The 20,548-nt window shown below is 46.1% G+C and overlaps 1 protein-coding gene across 1 annotated transcript in view; it reads right to left on the reverse strand.

Annotated features, from left to right (window-relative positions):
* Window positions 1-20,548, reverse strand: part of LOC144107602 (uncharacterized) — a 49,262-nt gene that overhangs the window by 19,087 nt on the left and 9,627 nt on the right. The window contains exons 3-5 of the mRNA XM_077640701.1: window positions 18,054-18,102; window positions 15,540-15,730; window positions 10,615-10,663 (exon numbers count right to left, since the gene is read on the reverse strand). Of these exons, the coding sequence (XP_077496827.1) occupies window positions 10,615-10,663; window positions 15,540-15,730; window positions 18,054-18,102 (289 nt within the window). The remainder of the gene's footprint in view (window positions 1-10,614; window positions 10,664-15,539; window positions 15,731-18,053; window positions 18,103-20,548) is intronic.

Consider the following 20,548-nt stretch of genomic DNA (forward strand, 5'->3'; position numbering starts at 1 on the left):
AAACACCCTCTCCCTCAGCGATAGTGGTATTGAACGCGTGCTGACCGAACCTTGCCGTCTGTTGGCGTTAGAAAAAGTTGAAATGATTTCCCTGCAGACCCTGTCATTGCACTTGGTCAAGTACACAAGCTTTTCCTAACTCAGGCTTCTTTTTTTGGCACGGTTCACACCTTTTGTTGCGAGAGTGGCAGACGCGCTGATGAGTACTAGTTTTTTTATAGGTCCTGCAATCAAACATTCAGACAACGACCAGTCTGGCCAACATAGCTGGCACCACAAGACAAATCAATGCAGTAGATACCTTCTGTTCGGCAACGCACAAACCTATCCTTATGCTGGCAACCACAAAAGCAGCGGCTGGCCTGCGTTTCAGCACGATTAACTTTCCCACATATCGACTTCAATTTTCTTAGAACAGAGAAGGCAACCTCGACGTTATGCCTATCTGCAATCGTTTTGACGTGGTGCGAAACCTTATGTACATACGGAATAACAACCGCTCATTTTCTTTCCTATGCACTGCTCCGCATCGGAGGGCTTTTCTTTTAAAACATTCAGGCAGTTCTCTGGCTACCGTTCTCATGTTGTGTGTAGCCGCTTTCCATAAGCCTGGAAGTCTCTCGATGAATGCTCGATTCACCTGGTGGTGGCAAAACATTTTCGTCGTTGTTAACAAGCACGCCTTTGCAATGCCTCTTTTGTGCAATCTTATAACGTCGTGACTCGGATTTCAGGATTGGTTTTGCGCTTCTAAACCTATACAGCCAGCACAAGAAATGCAAGCAACCTGTCATTGAAACCTCCGCTGAAAACAACGTGCCTTCGTGCGCAACTTCAAACATCCCCAACATCACTTCCGGCTCGATCGCAAGGCTTACTGGTGTCAGGATTAAGAAATCGTCCCCGTAACGGAAGCATTTGACGACCTTGACGACCTCATGGCTTCTAAACTTTTATTAAAACAACCGATCCTTCACCGCCAAAACGATATCTGAAACCACTGGCGCAGTGCAGGACCCAATGCAAATGCCTTTGCATTGAGTGTACAGCACACCATCATGCTCAACAAATAAGGTTCTTAAATATATCAGAAGTCGATCAAGGAATGCTGCCACTGAAGTGCAGCATGTGTTTTCAAACCGGGCAGGACCATAATTTTCTATTGCAGCTTCAACCAACCTCTGCAAAGCACTATGCGGAATGTTGCAATACATATTCGAAGCATCCGAGGAAATGCACTTCACAGGAGATGCCGTCTTCAAGATGTCTACGAGCTCGGCAGAATCTTTTAGATCGAACGGGTCGTGAATGGGGAGAACGCTGAGGTGCAATTTCCGGAAATTCTTCACTGATTTCTGCCAGGAGCACTTGTCCTCGACTGTCTTCCTTGTGCGTTTTTACACTGAGAAATGCCCTTAACGTCAGCACACAGCTGTCCTTTACCGCCACGACGAGTTTTTCAACCTTTGCAACCTGCAGGCCCTTGCTACTTCATGGCGTCTCTTCCTAACGTCTCTCTCGCTCAACTTGACAGCCTCGAAGTTTTTTAGCACTGATTTAAGGGCCTTGGTGCCGAAAGACTGCCCATCGATAGCGACGAATGCACGGGTCTTCTCGGATTCCAAAAGCTTTAGCCGATTTCTCTTGGGAAAGTCTACCGCCGCATTTATGTCGTCCTTCCTCCTAGGGCCAGAGACGGAACTTTCGCTGTATTTTACTGCCTCGCCGATGGAATTCTTTCGAGTCTAATCCGTGATGAGGACAGTGATAGACCCTATCATAGTAAGGAAGTGGACCGGTTAGATTTTCGGATGGATGGAAAACTCTGCACCTTTTTCCAACGTCTGTCTAATGCTTTCAGGTAGAACAACCACAAGTTGGGAACGCCACCCGGTGGAGCTTTTCTTCCCATTTTCCGCGGCAGGAAATAATACAGTACACCCTAAAGACACTCATCATTCTTCTCTGCGACATAGAAGTGCGTGACCATACGCTTCGCATGAGCGGGTTCGAGCGTCGCTTCACATGTGGCCGCAATATAATGCCGGAAAAATCGCACCTGTCTTCAGGCTACCCCGTGCACGCAAGATTTTGCAGTCTTCTGGCTTTACCGGAGGATTCGAAGGTCCAATGACTGAAATAGCACCTGTGAAGCTAAGCCCGCAGTCAAGGCGTAAGTGAGGAGTCTGGTATGTAGCCTTTGCTCCATGATGGCTCCCACAAAGAAACAGATACAATGAGGCGGTGAAATGTTAGGACCATTTAAGCACGATGCACTCGAAATTAAACTTAGTAAGGTAACAAAAGAGGCTAGTTGGTATTGCAGTGTAGCTTGAATACGCTGAGTGGACGCAAGGACGAAACGAGACATGGACTGGACATGGCTTAACTATCAGCTGAAACTTTATTTCACGGAACCGTAAATATTAAAGAAAGCGAGAACCATTACTGAGCATGCGTGTCGCTTATTAACAACTACGTGGGCTGTTTGTTAACAAATGCCATCCCCCTTGGCGATTGTGCTATTGAAGGATGTTGGCACAACCTTCGTGTGTGTTGGGCTTCTGCGCTCTGATGGTAGGCGGCGACGTCGATGTTCTCCTCCTATGTGATGTTTGGTAGCATGGCGTTGACCGTGGTGATTGCCTCCCTGCCATGGAAGAGCCTGCGATCTGGGTGGACTCTTGAACTGCGTTTTTGTAAGAAAGGATGACGTCCCAATTATTTTGTTACGCGTCGATATACATGACAACTATGCCTGCTATGATCTTTTTCAAGTGCTCCGTAAGTATGTTCCTCTGCAGACAGTACGCAGTAGTCCTCCGGGCTTGATTGACTGTATACTATAGCGCATAACGGCTTGCGTCAGCTCCGCCGTGAACGCTGTTTCTCTGTCTGCGATATGTATTCGGAGTGCCGTGTCGCAGAAGAATTCATTACACAAAAATTTTGGCGATTTCTGCTGCTTTTCCGTGCGACAGGACTTTTACCTTGGCGTAGCGGGTCAGGTCGTCGATCGCTACGATGTTCCACTTGCTTCCAGGTTAATACTTCGGTAAAGGGTCAAGCAGGTCTATGCCGATTTGTTAGAAGGGTCTTGACGGAGGTTCAATCGCGTTCAAAAATCCTTCTGTTGTGGTGGCAGATGTCTTCCGTTACTCACAATCTAGTCAGGGTTTCACATAACGCGCTACATCGGAAGATAGTCTGGGCCAGTTATACCTGTCTTAAATGCGGCAGAAATTGCGAGTAAATCCAAAATTTCCAGCCGCCGGCTCGTAGTCTGATGCCTGATTCACGAAGACTTGCAGGTACAACAAGGATGTAAGCTGTACTGTTTGCGGCGAAGTTCTTCATTAGAGGACGTCATTCTGTACGCACAATGAAGGCCATCTTCGTTTGAACGAAGCTGGTGGTGAAGAAGCCTTGCCTTCACCTCCATGAGGCGTTGGAACTCAGAGTGCGAGCGCTACTGCTGTGCAAAAATGCTAGTGTTTATAGGTCCTAGGAAGGCGCCGTTGTCGTGGTCTTGTGGCGGTGCATCTACAGATGCTGATAACAGGCAATCGGCCTCAAATTGCTTGCGTCCGGATTTGTAAACGAAGGTGACGTCGAACTCTTGCAGTTCGTAAGCTTCATGGAACGAGGCGGCTAAACGGGTCTTTAAAGTGGGCGAGCCAGAACTGCGCGTGATGGTCTGTCACAACTTTGAAAGGCCTGCTGCACAACCTTGAAAGGCCACATGCCCCGCACTACCGCAAGGCGCTCCTTTTCCGTCGTGGAATATTTAGCACCATCCTTTTACAAAGAGCTGCTGGCGTACCCTACGTATGTTGTTCATCCAGTTCCTCCAAATGTCGACACCCAATACGTTTGCCTAACAGTGAATGGGCGTAATCTCACGTTTACGCTTGTGGGTGCGTATATGTCGACATCAAATGGATTTGACGCCCTACTACATGGCGGTTATATCTGGTCCTTGGAACGTCATGGGTGACTTTAACGCTCACCACGCCATGCGGGGAGGCGTTAGAATGAACATTAGGGGACGAAAGTTTGTGTCCTTCGCCTCTGACCATAAGTTTCAGTGTCTAGATTACGGCTCCCCGACCCATATCCGAGGGCCAACTTACAGCAGCTGCCTTGACTTGGCTTTCGTTTCTCGATTCCTTACCCGCAATGTTCGGTGGTTTTCGCATATAGGAACCCACGGCAGCGACCATATCTCTACATATCTGATCATTACTGGCCTTTCTATGTGCACCTCTACCGCACGTATGCGATAAATCAATTGGTCAGCGTTTCAAGAAGATGCTTGCAGAGAAGGCTTCTCCGCAGATTTTGAAGCTAAAAGTAAGGAGGCTATAGAAAGCGTGACGTAGTTCTTCACCCCAATTACAAATTCCACCGAATTTCATATGGAATTGCAGAGCCTGCGATCACTGCGAAGGAGGGATAGATACCTATGCACAAATTCGCGCCTCGACCTCAAAGATGCGAGGCACATGCAAGAAGAAATTCAGCGCAGAATTCAAGCCCTCCAGGCACAACGCTGGAGGTCATTCTGTGAAACGCTTGATCCACGCAAGCTTTTGTCTTGCATCTGGAATGTCATTCGTGGCCTTCGAACATCCCCAGAACAGCTGCCCCCATTCAAGACTCTCGCAGTCTACCAATGACGTCGCGAGGTCAAGGTAGCTGAAGATTTCTGCGCCAGGGTAGCAGGACCACTGACATCATCCGAAACGTTGCAGTGCAGTGACGTTCCCGCATTTCGGGATCCACGGACGGACCTTTGAATTTCCGTGGAGGAACCTGACGCCACGCTGGCTTGTGTCAGACGGTCATCATCGCCAGGACCCGATGGTGCGCGATACTCTGCACTTGCAAACATGGGAAAAGATGCTAGTCGTGTCCTTTTGGAGCATTGCATCAAATCATGGAATGAGGGGCACTGTTACAGACGAGTGGAAGTCCAGTAATCTAGTTCCGCTCCGGAAACCAGGCGAATCTCCTCTTGACTTGCCATCATACCGTCCAATGGCACAGTCCAGCTGAGTCGGCAAACTACTACAAAGGATGATTGTACGTATTCAGTGGTACCTGGAGCGCTACCGTATATATCTGGCTATATTATCGAGGTTCAACGTGGGTGCTCTTTAAATCACAACGTGGTCGACCTGGTGTCATCTGTACAACGCCAAAAAAAAATTTGAAGCGTTTTACTTAAAGCGGTGCTCCTGGATATAAAGGGAACATATGACAATGTAACTCATCAGGCTATTTTGGACGCTCTGGAAGCTGCCGGACTTGGTGTTCGGGTATTCTGCTGGATATGCAGTTATTTATCCAACAGATCTCTCTTTGTGCAGACTGAGCATGGTTCATCATCTTGTCATTTCAGTTCCCTGTGGAGCCCCGCAAGGTGAAGTTATAAGTCCAACGCTGTTCAACCTTACATTTGTCGGGCTTGTCGACTTACTACCACAGTGTGCGCAACTCTAATTCTATGAGGACGGCATCTGTATCTGGACATCCGGAAATAAGCGCCCGCAAGTTCTAGGGAGACTTCAAAAGGCCTCAGGTATTTTCGCGGCTGTCTTCCACCTGCAAGGTCTTCTGATTACCACCAAAAAGTGTCGCTTTTTTCGTTTACACGCAAGAACATGTCTCATTATACCATATTATAAACGGCAGAGCAGTGCCCTACGGAAGGAACCATCTTTTTCTGGGAGTAATCATCGACCGAAATCTATCATGAACTCGACAAATTTCATTCATGAAAAAGAGAGACAACGACTGATCACGTTCTCGCCTTTCATTGGGGAAGTCGTGGGAGCGTCAGTGCGGTCGATGATGGAGCTATAGAACGCATTATTCACGGGATTCTTTCGGGAAAGCCTCTTTCACATGGAAACACCACAAAAACCAACATACGAAGTATACAAGGAGTTCAAGCTCAAGCGCTTCGGACCTGCCTAGGATTGCCAAAATGTTCCTGTACGGCCGCAACCATACTCATAGCCCAAAAGCACCAATTACTACCCACCTAAGAGTCGACGCATTGAGGGCATATTTTCGACAGATCTCCCGGGTTTCTTCTCACCATCCTGCCAGTCTTCCCATTAACAGGCCGCGCACATCGTTTACAAATCCCATTTATGCATATCGCGCCATCCTGCCGTCCCAGTTTACACCCTCCTCTGGACCGTCCTCTCCACTTTGCAGCCTTCACAAACCCCCTGTTCTTTCAAAACCTGGCATCATGAAGAGAATTTATTTGTCATCAACAGAACTAAAAATGTCACTCTTGAATATTTCTATGCACACCGAGCAAGCCGGGTGCACGTCTACACCGACGGCACGGTTAACCCTTCAGTTCTTCAGGGTTCCGAGGTGATCCCCACAAGGGCTACAGAAATCAGAGTTGGGATAGCTCGTCAGACTTCTTCGACGGGTGCACAACTCACCGCTCTTTGTGTCGCCAAAGCAGCAGGGCCCTCAACAGCGGTCTATTTTCACCGATTTCAAAGCAGCCCTCCAAGGCTCACAAGCTGCTCTTCGCCGTGGAGCGCATGAACAACTGGTCGCGGAAATCTGACATCTACATCACCTTGGCGTCAATAAAGGGCCCGACATTATCTACCAATGGCTACCAGGACACAGTGGCATAGCAGGGAATCACCGCCCTCACGAGGTCTCGCAAACTGTTTAGCACAACGGCGATCATGTGCCGATCCTCTTTTCGAGATCATACGCAACGGGCAGGCCCCGCACACTTGCGCTGGAGAGCACACTTGCCTCGTGGAATTAAGGCCAATTTTCGAATTCACGTTTAAATTTCCTGGAGCGTGATCTGAAGCTCCAGCTTCCATCCGGCCTACCACAACGTAGAGAAACCTTGCTGTGCCGCCGGTGGCTTAGTGTTGCTTTCACCAACCATTAGTGCTTCTTAATCGGTATGGCTGACAGCCTTTTGTGGTTGAGACGAGAGTGCAGCCCACATTCTTTGTGAATGCCGTGCCTGCACGACTGAAAGAGAGACTCTCTCTGTGCGCTGGAACATCTAGATCCACGTCCACTGAAGAAAATGAAGATTCTCGGCTACTGGCCGCGGCGACTGTCGGCAGTGAAGTCTTCCAAACCACTGCGCCGCTTCTTGAGAACATGTGGCCCGCACAATAGGCTGTGACGTTACCGAACACTTGCTGACTTTGCATACCGATTTCATTTTTCTGTTCCTCTCTTTTCTCCTTCACATTTCTATCCCCTTACCCCTTACCCCCCCCCCCCCCCCCCCCCCGCCCCGTGCAGGCCAGCAAACCGATTTACTCTTCCGGTAAACCTCTCTGCCTTTCCTCTTCCTCCTCCTCCTCTGGTGGTTACAGGGAGAGCCCTGATGACTTGATTGCCTCTAGCGCAGTTAGAAGCCTTTTTATATGGCCGTCAAAGGTCGAGGAAAAGATGACGACGTTATCTAAGTATACGTGACAAATTTGCCACGTGAGGCCTGCCAGTACAGTGTGTTCACTACGCACTGAAGCATTGCTAGTGCGGAACAGAGTCCAAAGGCATTACCTTGAACTCGCAAAGACCGTCGGGTGTGGTGAAGACGGTCTTTGCATGTTCCATTTCGTCGACCTCGATTTGACAATACCCGTTTTTAGGTCCATGGACGAAAAGTATTTGCGGTCTCAAATGTGGTCTAAGGTATCGTCGATGCCCGGCAGAGGTTAGACATTTCTCGTCGTAACGTTGTTCATTTGGCGGTAATCGACGCAAAACCGGACACTGCCGTCCTTCTTCTTTAGTAGGAAGCCCGGTGCTGCCCAGGGCCTCTTCGATGGCTGAATTACATTGTCGCGCAGCATTTCCTACGCTTGGTCCCGGATGGCTAGGTGGTCGCGCAAGACACAGTAGGGGCTTTGGCGCAGGGGTCGGGTGCCTTTCATGGTTATAATGCAACGTCTTGCAACAGATGTTTGCCGGACATTTGTTGAGGAAGAAAAACAGTGCCTGTAAGTGCGAAGAAGGCTCCGGATCTGGTCTTGTCAATGCTGGAGAACGCTGGGTTGATGTAGACACGTAGTTCCATGTTTTGGAATGCGAGCTCAGGCTTACCGTTACGATGGCTGCAGCTATTAATATAATGGGAGTACTTAAGCGAACGCGAAATTTACGAAGATGGCGTTTAGCTAAGATAATCTGGGTGTCTGATGGTCACTTCAACTTCATCAAGTCCGGGGCGGATACTCGGCTCTCTAAAATGAGCAACATATAGATTTTTTCATCCCAACCGATTGTTATATAGCCTCTCTAACAGCAGAAGTTTTCAGACAAGAGCATCTCCATAAAGTAGCAACGGTGCCTCAGGCACGATAATTTTGGCTTAAAGACGAAGTACAGTACATAGAAAGGAAGTACTGCCACTTCACCAACACCATTACTTGTGCCACCCTCCAGTTTTGTGCGGAAAAAGGGCAGATTTATTATCCTGCACAGAAGTAATGGCGCAACCAAGAAATAATCGAACCTATCCTTTTGCCTCTGTGCTCCGCGTTAATGTGATCGCTAATAAAAAAGCTTTATGCCAAAATGGTCTCTGTAAGCTTTACTGGCAAGTGGCACTCAAAGAGGAGACTGCATATATCAGTGCATTCATCAGCCCTTTCGATGTGTAAGGACATAATCTGCTCTATCCGGTTGAAGAAACCAAGAATCGTGGTCGCATGTTCTGATAAATTCAATGCACTGGGAGTGCACAAAATATTAAAAAATTTTAGAACACGGGACGCAAAGCTCGACTAAAGAAAGGCGAAAGACCACAGATAACATCTCAAACATCTGCTAGAGGTTTGAGGAAAGGAAGTCTAAAATAAGCAAACAGAAATAATAAGTCATACGCAACACAGGTCTTCTTCAGAAGTCTTCGGAGGACACATCAAGAGGGCGAAAGACGAGAATACTTATGATCAGAATGTAAGCGGAACGGTTTCAGATGCTTTTCCTCGGGATATTTCTGTTTCTCGTGGGATGCTTTCGAGTCTACATCACTACAACGCTGCGACCAAGACGAAGATACGTTACAGGGTAGCAAGTTTTTGTAATGCGACGTCCTCAGCGTCCTTCAACACAGCTGCGGTTAGTTACTTGATCCACCTGCCGGTAATTATCTTTGCATTGCTTGAAAGCTTCCTTGACTGACCCTTTCATTACCGCCGCTATATTAAATTCTTTGCCTGCATTATCTTTACCATTAAGGTGATGACTACTTCGGCTATGTTATAATCTGTGTACCATTCCTTGGTTACTACGTCGTATTTGCCGGGGTTTTTCAGTTATTCAATGCACATTTTCTTTAAAAAGCCATGAAACTTCCTTTATTGCGGTCTCTTTAGATTCGTATCAGGCTAAGGCGAACATTATGTACTTGACAAAGTGCACTAAAACACGAATAATTAACTAAAATATACAACTATTTATTTTAGGTTATAAAGAGCAGGATTATATTGCGAAATTGAAGGTCGTCACAACCGAAGACGAACCCAATCTGAAAAGTAGGCATCGTGGCTTGAGATATTCAACGCAAAGGAAGGTTTTAAAAGCTCTTCAAGTTGGCTTTTCGCGTTGCAGATTGATAAAATGTCATTTGAGTGAGGTGCGAGTGCCGTTAACGTATTTCGGTATAGTTGAGATTTTGGTGTGATTTGTCTGACTGCCGTAAGGACACCAGACACAACGACGTAATTTTATCAGTATTAAACGCGGGACAGCCATTTTAACAGAATAAATGTATTTTGTGCGTTCGAAATGTCAAAACAGGATGCTCATTAAGGAATTTTATGAAGTCAACCCCCCTTGAATGCTGAATGCCTTCAATCTGGCAATGTAATCTTATGCCCTAGATTTATAAATAAAATGTTTTGTTGTATTAGTTCATTTTTCTTGTATTCATTCCAAGGTACATGAGGTGCGCCTTGACCTACCAGCAATCTGCACAGACCGTACCCGCCTGTCTTTCATGGCTTTTGAGGAAAAAATCTATTCTAATTTAATAACTGGGTATACCATTAATGACAGTGCGCAGCTTCAACAGTCGTTACAGCAATTCGAAACTGTACTCCGCGCGCCGTATGAATCGACTAGGCACAGAATATACAGCTGCCCTAATCTGCGATTCGTCCTTCATTCATCCTCGCCGATCCGCTACATGTACTGGTCATTTTCTAAACATTTTCTAATGACAGAACACATAACTCTGCTCTGAATGCTATTTGGTGAAAATGCAAACGCATGTGCCGACGGCTAAACCTACAGGATCATAGACACAGACGCAGAACTGCTGAAGAGCCGAACTGCAACGTTAGGTGCCGAGGACGGGCAATCTGACAGTGTGCGATGGGCAGGAGTATCACCAACGGATGGTGCTATAGACATTGCCTTTATAGTATTTTCAGCTAGCCAAGTGTGTTCCTACGATGGAGGTTGCGGTGTTACGTAAGTGTTCAATAATCATTAAAATTTGAAGAGGCATTTGTTTTGAGCTATTATTATTTTTATTTAAAACTGTTCTCGCCAATGATCTGAACTGTTCATGAAGGATGATATCCTCACCTTTCATTAGGCGTCGCACGATCTTCAGTGTCGCTCGCCGCCTTCGGCTCTGTACAAATATATGCAAAATGTGCTATATGATATTATCAACGCGAGCACAATATTTGTGTTCAAAAAGAATTGTGGCTATCAAATTTTCTTCGCGCCACAACAATCCTGTGGAGGATGAGAGGCGCAATGTCACAGTTCTCTCGATTATTTTCATTGCATGGCATTCTTTTTGTTTGTTTCTTTAAGGGGCTTAATATCCCAAAGCGATTTAGGCCATGAGTGGGGCCGTCTGGTAGAGCTCCGGATAGTTTCGACCATCTAGGGTTCTATAACGTGCACTGAAAAAGCCCAGTACATGAACATCCAGCATTTAGCCCCCATTGAAATCCAGCTGCCGCGGCCGGGATCGAATCCGCGTCATTCAGCTCAGCAGCCGGGCTTGCATGGTATTATTCTTAGGTAAAAAATATTGGAGGGGGGGGGGGGGGCGCTTAAGGCTACTTACGTGCTTTCGAAGCCAAAACAATGTTTCTATATTTATTCCCTTTAAATTTTTATTATTTCATATTTTTTCTCTTCCTTTCTAATAATACACCTACTGATTAGCATACAGTAGTTGTAACGCAACGCGTACACTAGGTTCACTTTTGTTACTCAAAAAGCAACATGGTTTTGTGGCCTATTGGTTGCTCGCCTCGCAATCTGTAACTTCCAAGTTAAGTTTGTCGCACCTTCGGCAGAAATTTTATTTTCCTTTACCAAGGCGGCGTCATCTGGGATTTTTGGGACCACCGCTGCTGGGCAACGCCGACACCGGTTTTCGTGTTGGATGAGCCATATAATTCTTTCGCATTATTATTGCAACTACACAGGCTTTCGTATGTGTACGCCGCATCAAAATACTGTCGTTATGACCGGAATCAAAGCAGCAAATTCATACAGGGGAGCCAGACGCCATATCCACTGATCCCCCGCCTTTGCAGACATCGTTACCTTTATGGACATCACCAACAGCAGAATAACCGAACCGCGGTGCCTCACGATGCCCGCCTCGGTGGCTCAGTGGTTAGCGCGTTTGGCTACAGAGCCGGAGTACCCGGGTTCGAATCCGACCGCGGCGGCAGCGTTTCGATGGAGGCGAAACGCAAAGGCGCCCATGCGCTGTGCGATGGTGGTTGGTTGGTTTCTGGGAAAAGGAAATGGCGCAGTATCTGTCTCATATATCGTTGGACAGCTGAACCGCACCTTAGGGGAAGGGATAAAGGAGGAAGTGAAAGAACAAAGCTAGAAAGAGGTGCCGTAGTGGAGGGCTCCGGAATAATTTCGACCACCTGGGGATCTTTAACGTGCACTGACATCGCACGGCACACGGGCGCCTTAGCGTTTTGCCTCCGTAAAAACGCAGCCGCCGCGGTCGGGTTCGAACCCGGGAATTCCGGATCAGTAGCCGAGCGCCCTAACCACTGAGCCACCGCGGCGGGGCTTTCCTCAAAAACCAATTTTTGAATTTTTCCACGAAATATTGCCAAGTTGTTAGCCAGCCACAAAGTGCGGAATAATAGCATTGAGATATTTTGAGCACCAGTACTGTTTAGTCGTCGCAGTTTCTACAGCTTTAATTTTAGTAGTGGTTTCCATAAAAAGTATCTTCACTGTCAGGTGTACGAGATAGCGGACTGTACATTAGCGTACCTCCATACAATTGCTCCAGTTAAGGTAGCAACTGTCGTAAATCGGTTGAAAGGCGCCATGTCGTGCCTTAGAGATGATGCAGATTTTCTACATGAACAAAGAGCTCGTGAAGTTATTCTTGAAACAAGACGTCCAGACATCTCTGCCCGGAAACTGGATTGGGGGCAGCTGCACATGCGGTGTTTTGAAAACATATTTCGAAGCCTTGAAATGGGGCCGACGAATCAAATTGGCACACTTATCATGGCACTGGCAGAAATACAAGGCTCAGAAGCTTAGAAGAGTTCACTGGGGCTCACGGACGGCCTTAAAGCCCAGCAGGAACAAGGCATTCTAATGATTTGCGTTGTCACTGACAAACAAAAACTCAAACCCACTCGGCGTAGGAAGGTCCTTTCTACCAGTGGCCTTGTACATCTCGCAGAACAGTGCCGCATTGCTAGAGTTAATATAAGAATAATTCATATTTTGTACCCTGTCACATAAGTGATCAATATGTTTCGCACTCTAACACAACTACTCTATTAATGCGACTGTCAGCATCCCAGTGTGAAGTGGGAAAACTTATCCCTAAGATGAGTCAACATCGCTCTAGTCAACTGAAAACATTTTGATAAGCTCCACACGGCAGAACGAAGCCAGGAAGATGTTGAACACAAGCACTGGGAAGACTTTCCATTGAATTTTCTGTGTCAGTATCTGTGACGCCATTTTTCCGGGCCTATCACTTTTTGTTTCAAAGGAAGTTTCAAATGATGATGATGATGATGATGACGGAAAAAAATTTGCCTCCACACTGTGATCTATCGATCTCCTGTTGGACAACCTCTCTGTCTTGTACCACAACAGTCTGGCGAGGGTATTTTAATTGGCGCCTTATTAGCAGGCGTTATTAATTCGTGCACTGCGCGATCCTAAAGGACATGACCGAGTATTTCGGTGCCGGTTACGATTAAGTGCCTAGTGTACAAACTGTAATTTATTATGTAAGAATTCAATGGGCATAGTATAAATGGGCTTCAGTTCCTTGAGCTGTCTAGTTTCATATTGCTGTGTAGGAAAATCTGGGGCCGTATTCCGAGTTTCTGTCATAGTAGAAAGCGTCACAATCTTCCGCAGCGGCCACGCCTGATTGGTCAAACGCCGGAAGCGGAGGTCGGTTCGGTTGCGACTGTGCGAGGCGGTAGGATGCCACTGCGTTGCGGTTGCTGCAGGAAAACCTCCAGTGGCACTATTGCTCTTCCCCGCGAAATGGAACGCGACCAATGCGACAGAAGGAAAATTCAGCTACAAGTTTAGTTGCGCTTCGGATCCCACTGCAAAGGGTTTGATTTGCCCAATGGACTCAAAGAAATAGTAACAATAGTTGAGATACTCTTTTTCTCCACCGTAAAGTCCGGAGGTGTACTTCAATAAGACAAATATTCTACGCAACTACACACAGCTTTTCAGTGACAGAAGGCGGGTGCTACAGTCGCAGATCACCGATAGTAAATAAAAGGCAGCTAGCTTGTTCACTCAACGCGGCAGGGAACGGAGAAAAAAATTGCTACACTCACTCGCTGTACAATGCGCGCTCCTTGATAATTGTGTGTAAAGTCAACCATCCGGATTCTTCGACCCTTTTTTAACGCCATTAAGGGCCCCGTGTCGCACAAAAGCTGATGTCGTCGGCAGCGGTGGCCGTGAGCTAAATGTCCCAGATGCATTAATAAATAAATCAATAGGGGAATCGAACCAGGGCCTCCAGCGTGCGAGACAAGCACGCTAACCACACCGCCACGCCACCTCGATGGTTCGGAATGAAGGCTTGGTGGTGGTGGTAGTGGTTTTATTAAAAATAATAGTAAAAAGGAAGGAAAAGATATTTGCTAGCCCCGGCATCTGCCATGGAATGAAGGCGTGTCTTATGAATATGGGGCTGGTTTTTCCTTCCCTTACGGCGCGGTGCGTGTGTCCACCGAGAAATGTGAGACTGGCCTTATTTCCTGTGGCGGCTCGGTGGTTAGGGCGCTCGGCTACTCATGCGGATTTGCCAGGTTGGAACCCGACCACGGCGGCCGCGTTTCGATGGAGGCGAAACGCTAAAGAGCCCTTGTGCTGTGCGATGTCACTGCACGTTAAAGATCCCCAGGTGGTCGGAATTATTCTGGAGACCTCCAATACGGCACCTCTTTCTTCCTTTCTACTTTCACTCCCTCCTTTATCGCTTCTCTTACGGCGCGGTTCAGGTGGCCGCTTATATGTGAGACAAATACTGCGCCATTTCCTTTCCCAAAAAACCAACCAAACCAATTTACTTTCCTTAAAACCAATTTTCATTTCATTTTCCTCCCCTTAAGGCCCGGTTCGGGTGTCCATCGAGAAATGTCAGACGCGTCATTTCCTTTCCTTAAATTGTCTAACGGGCCTAATGATATCGCGATTTTCCATACAGAATTTATCACCAGATGGGCATCGTTCTTCAAGCCATCTCTGATGTGTGAGTTTGAAATTCAGAAATATTCTGTTGATCCGAGTTTTGGCCTTGCTGGCTATTTGTAATGCTAGCATGTAATTACCGCTTCACATTGCAACTGCAATTTTTAATTTTATGTTCGGATAATTCGAACGGATTTTGCGTGAAGCGACACGCGGAACAACAAATGTCTACAGTGTTATAATGTTGCACTGCGCAGATTTGGTGCCAAAATAAAATTCATCACAATTTACTACTAAAGACTTTAGTGCACACTCTGGCACCGATAAATATGCAGGAGCCGACAGATGTAGAGGCTACCTGTCTGCTTTAGTACTTCTATAATAAATGTATGAGCTCTAGAGTTTCATATAAATCATCAAGGTCTGCAGCATATTTTAAGAGAGAGTTTTTACATCATCATCATCATCATCAGCCTTACTACACCCACTGCAGGGCAAAGGCCTCTTCCATGTCTCTCCAATTAACCCTATCCTTTGCCAGCTGCATCCAACCTTTGCCTGCAAACCTAATCTCATCCGCCAACCTAACCTTCTGCCGCCCCCTGCTACGCTTACTTTCTCTTGGAATCCACTCCGTTACCCTTAAGGACCAGCGGTTATCTTGCCTTCGCATCACATTCCCTGCCCAAGCCCATTTCTTTCTCTTGATTTCGACTAGGATGTCATTAACCCGTGTTTGTTCCCTCACCCAGTGTGCCCGCTTCCGGGCATGCATTTAACACAAACAATATTCTGTCAATTAGCGATATTGGCCAACTTACCGAAATTATTAAGTATGTGTGCTGTCACAGTAGGCATCCCTTCTGAGATAAACTGTTCTGCCGTGAATTGCTTCAAGTGCTCCATGTCTTTCACGCCGAGCTCTTGAAGGACATCCATGGCTTTCCAGAGCTCCTCGTCTCCGTAGATCCAATTCTCAGCCAGAGCTTTGCGTACGTCATCTCTCAGTTTCCTTGGTGAAGAAGGGAGAAGCGAAAAGGCACAGAGTGAGATAATTTCGATGAAAATTTCGATAATAGCTATCTCACGTATTTTATTTAGTTCTTTCCAGTGCAGTCATTTTACAACTGCAGCTGGTAGTCAGTAAGCCAGGGGGCTCTGCGGTGTCCACCGTCCCGCGTTCCTCCCTTTTATTTACGCTCACGCTCGCATAAGTAGAAGGCAGTATACGGCCTTCTTTATGTACATAATGTAAGCCCGAATGCAGGTGTCAACAGACTCCAGAAAGAAATCTAAGGTTCGACGAAATCTCGTCTGGTCGGGTGAATACTTTGGCAAAAATAACGAAGCGCCGACCAAAAGGTGTCAAGATGGGAGGACGTTTCGACTTCCACACGGAAGTCTTGTTCACACTGAAGACAGATTGTGGAAGGTGGGTGTAGGTCTGTTGGCCGGACTCCCTTTACGGCCAGGTAGCAGTCTGATTAGCTTCTCTTTGTGTGTGCGCTCACGCTGACCAGACTGTAGACTAGCTACGAAGTTCGCGTGCAACTGGATGCTGACGAACTCGTTCGGACATTGGTGTTCAAGGCGGCGACGGGCAAAAAAGGCTTGGTTCTGAAGGTGCCTTATTGAGTCCTTGCACTCCAGTGAACAAGACTTCCGTGTGGAAGTCGAAACGTCCTTCCATCTTGACAACACCTTTTGGTCGGTGCTTCGTTATTTTCGCCAGACTCCAGAAAGGAAGCGACGGGAGCGACAAGATGTGGAAATGCTTTTTAAAGAAGTGGCAACTAAGAGCAGTGAGTCCCAGCATTCTATGGTAAGGTTCTCTGCGAAACAATTTGAGGGACCACGTCTAATACATACGCACCGATGCTTTTATTTAAGTGTCCTGTGTGCAGAAATGTCGTGGAGGGCTGATAATGCTATGTGTTTGATGGCAGGCTTCGTAGGGGTTTGAAAGGCGCAGCTTTCGCGTCATTTCGTGCGTTCAAGCTCACGCTCACACGAGAGCTGTTTATACATTCAACCAGCGTTTAATTTACTGTCAGAAGCACGCTGCTGCTCTTTCAATGTAGCTTAGAACTGCTCTATGCGTCTGCGATGTGGGCACTATGTAACTACCCTAAGCTTTGGCCTGCAATTCTGGAGACGCCTGAGCTAGATGAGGCGAATATTCTAGAGGAAATTGTTTTTGTCGACAACAGGAAATAAACTGCTTGAGAAAAGCCGAGTAGCTCTTACCTCATCGAAAGCTAGTAATAATGAAGTCGTGGTCCCTAGAAAAAGCGTCACGTCCTATCTACTCATGATTTCCATTGCCAATATCTCAGGAACTTGCTGACGTCTCCCAGGACCACTCTTCTTTATTCTGTCCACCCCAGTCATTCTCCATACGGGGAATTTCCATTTTCTTCAGAGAAATATAGGTGTGGAAGTTTGCAAAAAACAACAATCGCGGGTTTTAAGGAAATTTTCAGAGGTGAAACTTTGTCGTTTTTTTTTTCCAAATTTGTGGGCTTCCGAAAACGAACGCGGGAAAAGAGTGCTAGAAATTGGGATTTTCGGGTCTATGCAAGGGGTTATTTCGTTTACAGAGTGAAACATGACAGGTCTAGCCTATGTTTGAGCATGAGGTCCCAAGAGTCCCCCAAAGAAAGTGCAAATGCTTTCTGAATGTTACGTTACGAAATTGAAATGGAAATTACATGTGTTCCCTTACTGTTAGAAATCCATTTGAAATTGCGGCGCGTGGCGCGTCAGTCGTGTTATGATGGAACCTGTGGCTACCACTATTGAGTCTATGATTCATACTTATTTCATCGACATCGGTCTACTACACATACTAATGATCTTCAGCAACTTTCGTCTGCACATTATAATTTGATACTCTCAGCTTAATCAAGTAGGTAATAGCAAGACTTCAGGTTATAAAAAGGAGGTATGACGGCGAACGATTATGCTGATGAAAAATGAATTATGCATTGTTAATTACGATATGCATTATGATGCATATTGAAGCACAAAGAGACCAAGTTCTGGTGGGAAATGTCGATCGGCAACAATAAGTGCGCAAGAGCGCTGGTTTGACAGAAGTTTACAGCGCTGCGAGATTGTCGTCGTATGGTATTTTATAGATTTCGTTTTGAATATTTTTCTCTCTCACGTCGCGGAGACTGGAGCTGTCGCTGCCATACATGTTACTGCGGAGCGTAAGTTCGTCCCATCTATTACTACCTTTTAGTGGGCGCTGAAGTGAATACAGTATTGATTTATGTCCGGAAAGAGCGACTGAGAAATTTTTCAAATATTTTAGAACATGATAAGCTCACCTTTGCTGCGAAGCTTCAGCCTCTTCAGAGGTCCTCTCTGACCCGGGGCCTTTGCGGACACATACGATAGGATATACCGCAGGTATTAGCAACGCCGAGCGAATATTTTGGAGCTTCAAGAAATTTAGATAACGGAAACTTCGTGCGCCAAACAGAGAGCAATTATCGAGGCCCCCCGTTTATTGTTCACTACCTGGAGTCGTAGTGGCCTCCTTAACCTTCACATCTCTTCATCCCCTTTCTTCGGTACACAGTAGAACACAACCTTCTTCTCCCATTAATCTTGCCATTCCTTGTTTTTCCTCCTCATTTTCTGGGCGTTTTTACGTCTCTCCTTAGTCAAGATGCATGCATTATGGCCTGAATCGAAAACTTTGGTGCATTCTTTCCTTCAGGCACATTTAAGCACACTGTCAATAACATGCACGCGCACAACTTTAATAACGATATTCAAATAGGGAACTACCACGACTGAACTTGACTAGACGTTGAGAAACTGTTGTCTCAACTGAAATTTCGGTTATTTCAAATGACACGCAGGCACTTAATGTAATTTGTGAACCCCATAAAAATTTAATCATTTTAATCTTTTTTAGTGCAACAATCACAATAATAAAACCTTCGTGCATTATTTGCCTACTTTCTATATAAAATCGAGTAAGTTTCTCTTCAAAGTTTGCAGTAACCATTGCCAACTTCGTAAAGTGGGAGAATTGCTGTGTTTTTTAAGAACTTTTCTACCGAAACTGTAGGTTGGCTGGCATTCAACGGCTTCTCACATCAATGAACACCTCAATGCACTCTCTGCTTCAGCACTTGTCTCATTTTCTTCGAAAGCCTCATCTTTCTGCACATTTTTCTCAGACTGAAAGTAAGGCAAGCGTGCACGTGGTGCATTCGGTCGTTTCTAAATAAAGCCTGCATAAAAATAGCTGTATAGAGCCCTCTTCCGAACTATTAATTAAAGGCGCTCTAAATGTTCACAAGATCCGCGATGATTCAGCATTGCCGTGCCGGAACTTTCGGGGAGAAAGTTCAGACCACGTCCACTACATTGGTCCATTCTTAATCGAAGGCAGTACGCATGCAGGTTAATAACGAGTGCATTTCAAAATATTTGGTGAAACAGAATTTCTAGCTAGTGTGCAGAAGTTATTTCAAAACAGACTTCCAGGCGTCCTGTGGAGGATCCAGTTTAAGTTCAATGAAAAGAAAATCTTCCTAAAGTGGTATCCACTCGAACTGCATTTATCATACTATCCAGATTGAGTATATCTTGATAACATAATTTGTTTTTGCAGTAAAGAGGGATAACAGCGTGGTCATTTTGACCACGCGTTGGGAGGACAGTTCTTAAAACCGCTAAAGCATATCATGAGTAGCAGTTCTTGAACGTTAGACTGGCAGCGTTTGACAGATGACACATGTCAAAAAAACTGACACATGCAGACTCTTGATGGATTGCTTTATGAAGCACTCTGGAAGTAAAATATTACCGCGAGATCCATATTTCGTTCGCCTCTTGATTCAATCTCATGAAAGTGAAATTAATTGCATACTTTGTTTCGACAATGGGTCATGTTTGTTGGCTGTTTCAATGGCACAACACCGCTTCAGCTACACACATTCATGTTTTTTATGCGACGGCGCGTAAATTTCTCGTCAAAGAATTTATACCCTGTTGTGCAACGAGGCATGAAGCACGTTTTCATGAAGCCTCAAGTGCGCAACATACCATTCCAAAAAGAACTATAAAATTTCTCTCGACTTGACAAGGTGATAGCTCTTTGCGACTGCCCACTGCTCCCCGGTATTTAGAGTTACAACACAGTAACTGAACTGCCCACCGCCAGTGACACCTCTAGAGTTGCGACAGCCTACGTCTTCTCTGGGCGATGGAAAGCCCAACTCTGGGCCGCGTTCCCGCCACTTGAGCTTGGCTGGAGGACGCCGCCGTTTGAACATCATTCCTCTTCCTTCAGCGTGTTTCGAGCATTAGGAATGGGCCGGATTTGGTGTGCGAGCGATTAAACTGTCTTTAATTCTCCAGAGACAGGTCTCATTAATATGTTGACTGTGAATGAGTCTGCCTGTGTGTACTCAGCAGTATGGACTGGTTGTACCTCACGAAGATTGTAGATGGCGCCGACCAAAGGAATGGAGACGGAAAGACGTTTCAGCCCCCACGGGATCTTTGATCACAATGTGGAAAAACGTAGTATTGCTTGTTTTTAAGCACGGCGTATGAACAAAGCCAGTCATCTTGCGTAGATTGGAGGCAGATATCTGTCATTGGGGTTAAGTGCATACGCTTTAGTCTGGATAATTAATGATTCTTAGTAAAGCCAGCGTTATTTTCTTCCCTTTTTGTGATTATACATTCCTGTGCCCAGTTTATTTTGTGTATACACCCAAGCGAAGCTTTTCGATAAAAAAGGAAGAGCCAACACATCGTTCGGTAAACCACACTGAACCCTGTGTGGTTTACGAGGTCG

Source organism: Amblyomma americanum, chromosome 10, assembly GCF_052857255.1.
Source record: "Amblyomma americanum isolate KBUSLIRL-KWMA chromosome 10, ASM5285725v1, whole genome shotgun sequence".
In the NCBI taxonomy this organism is placed as follows: domain Eukaryota; kingdom Metazoa; phylum Arthropoda; class Arachnida; order Ixodida; family Ixodidae; genus Amblyomma; species Amblyomma americanum.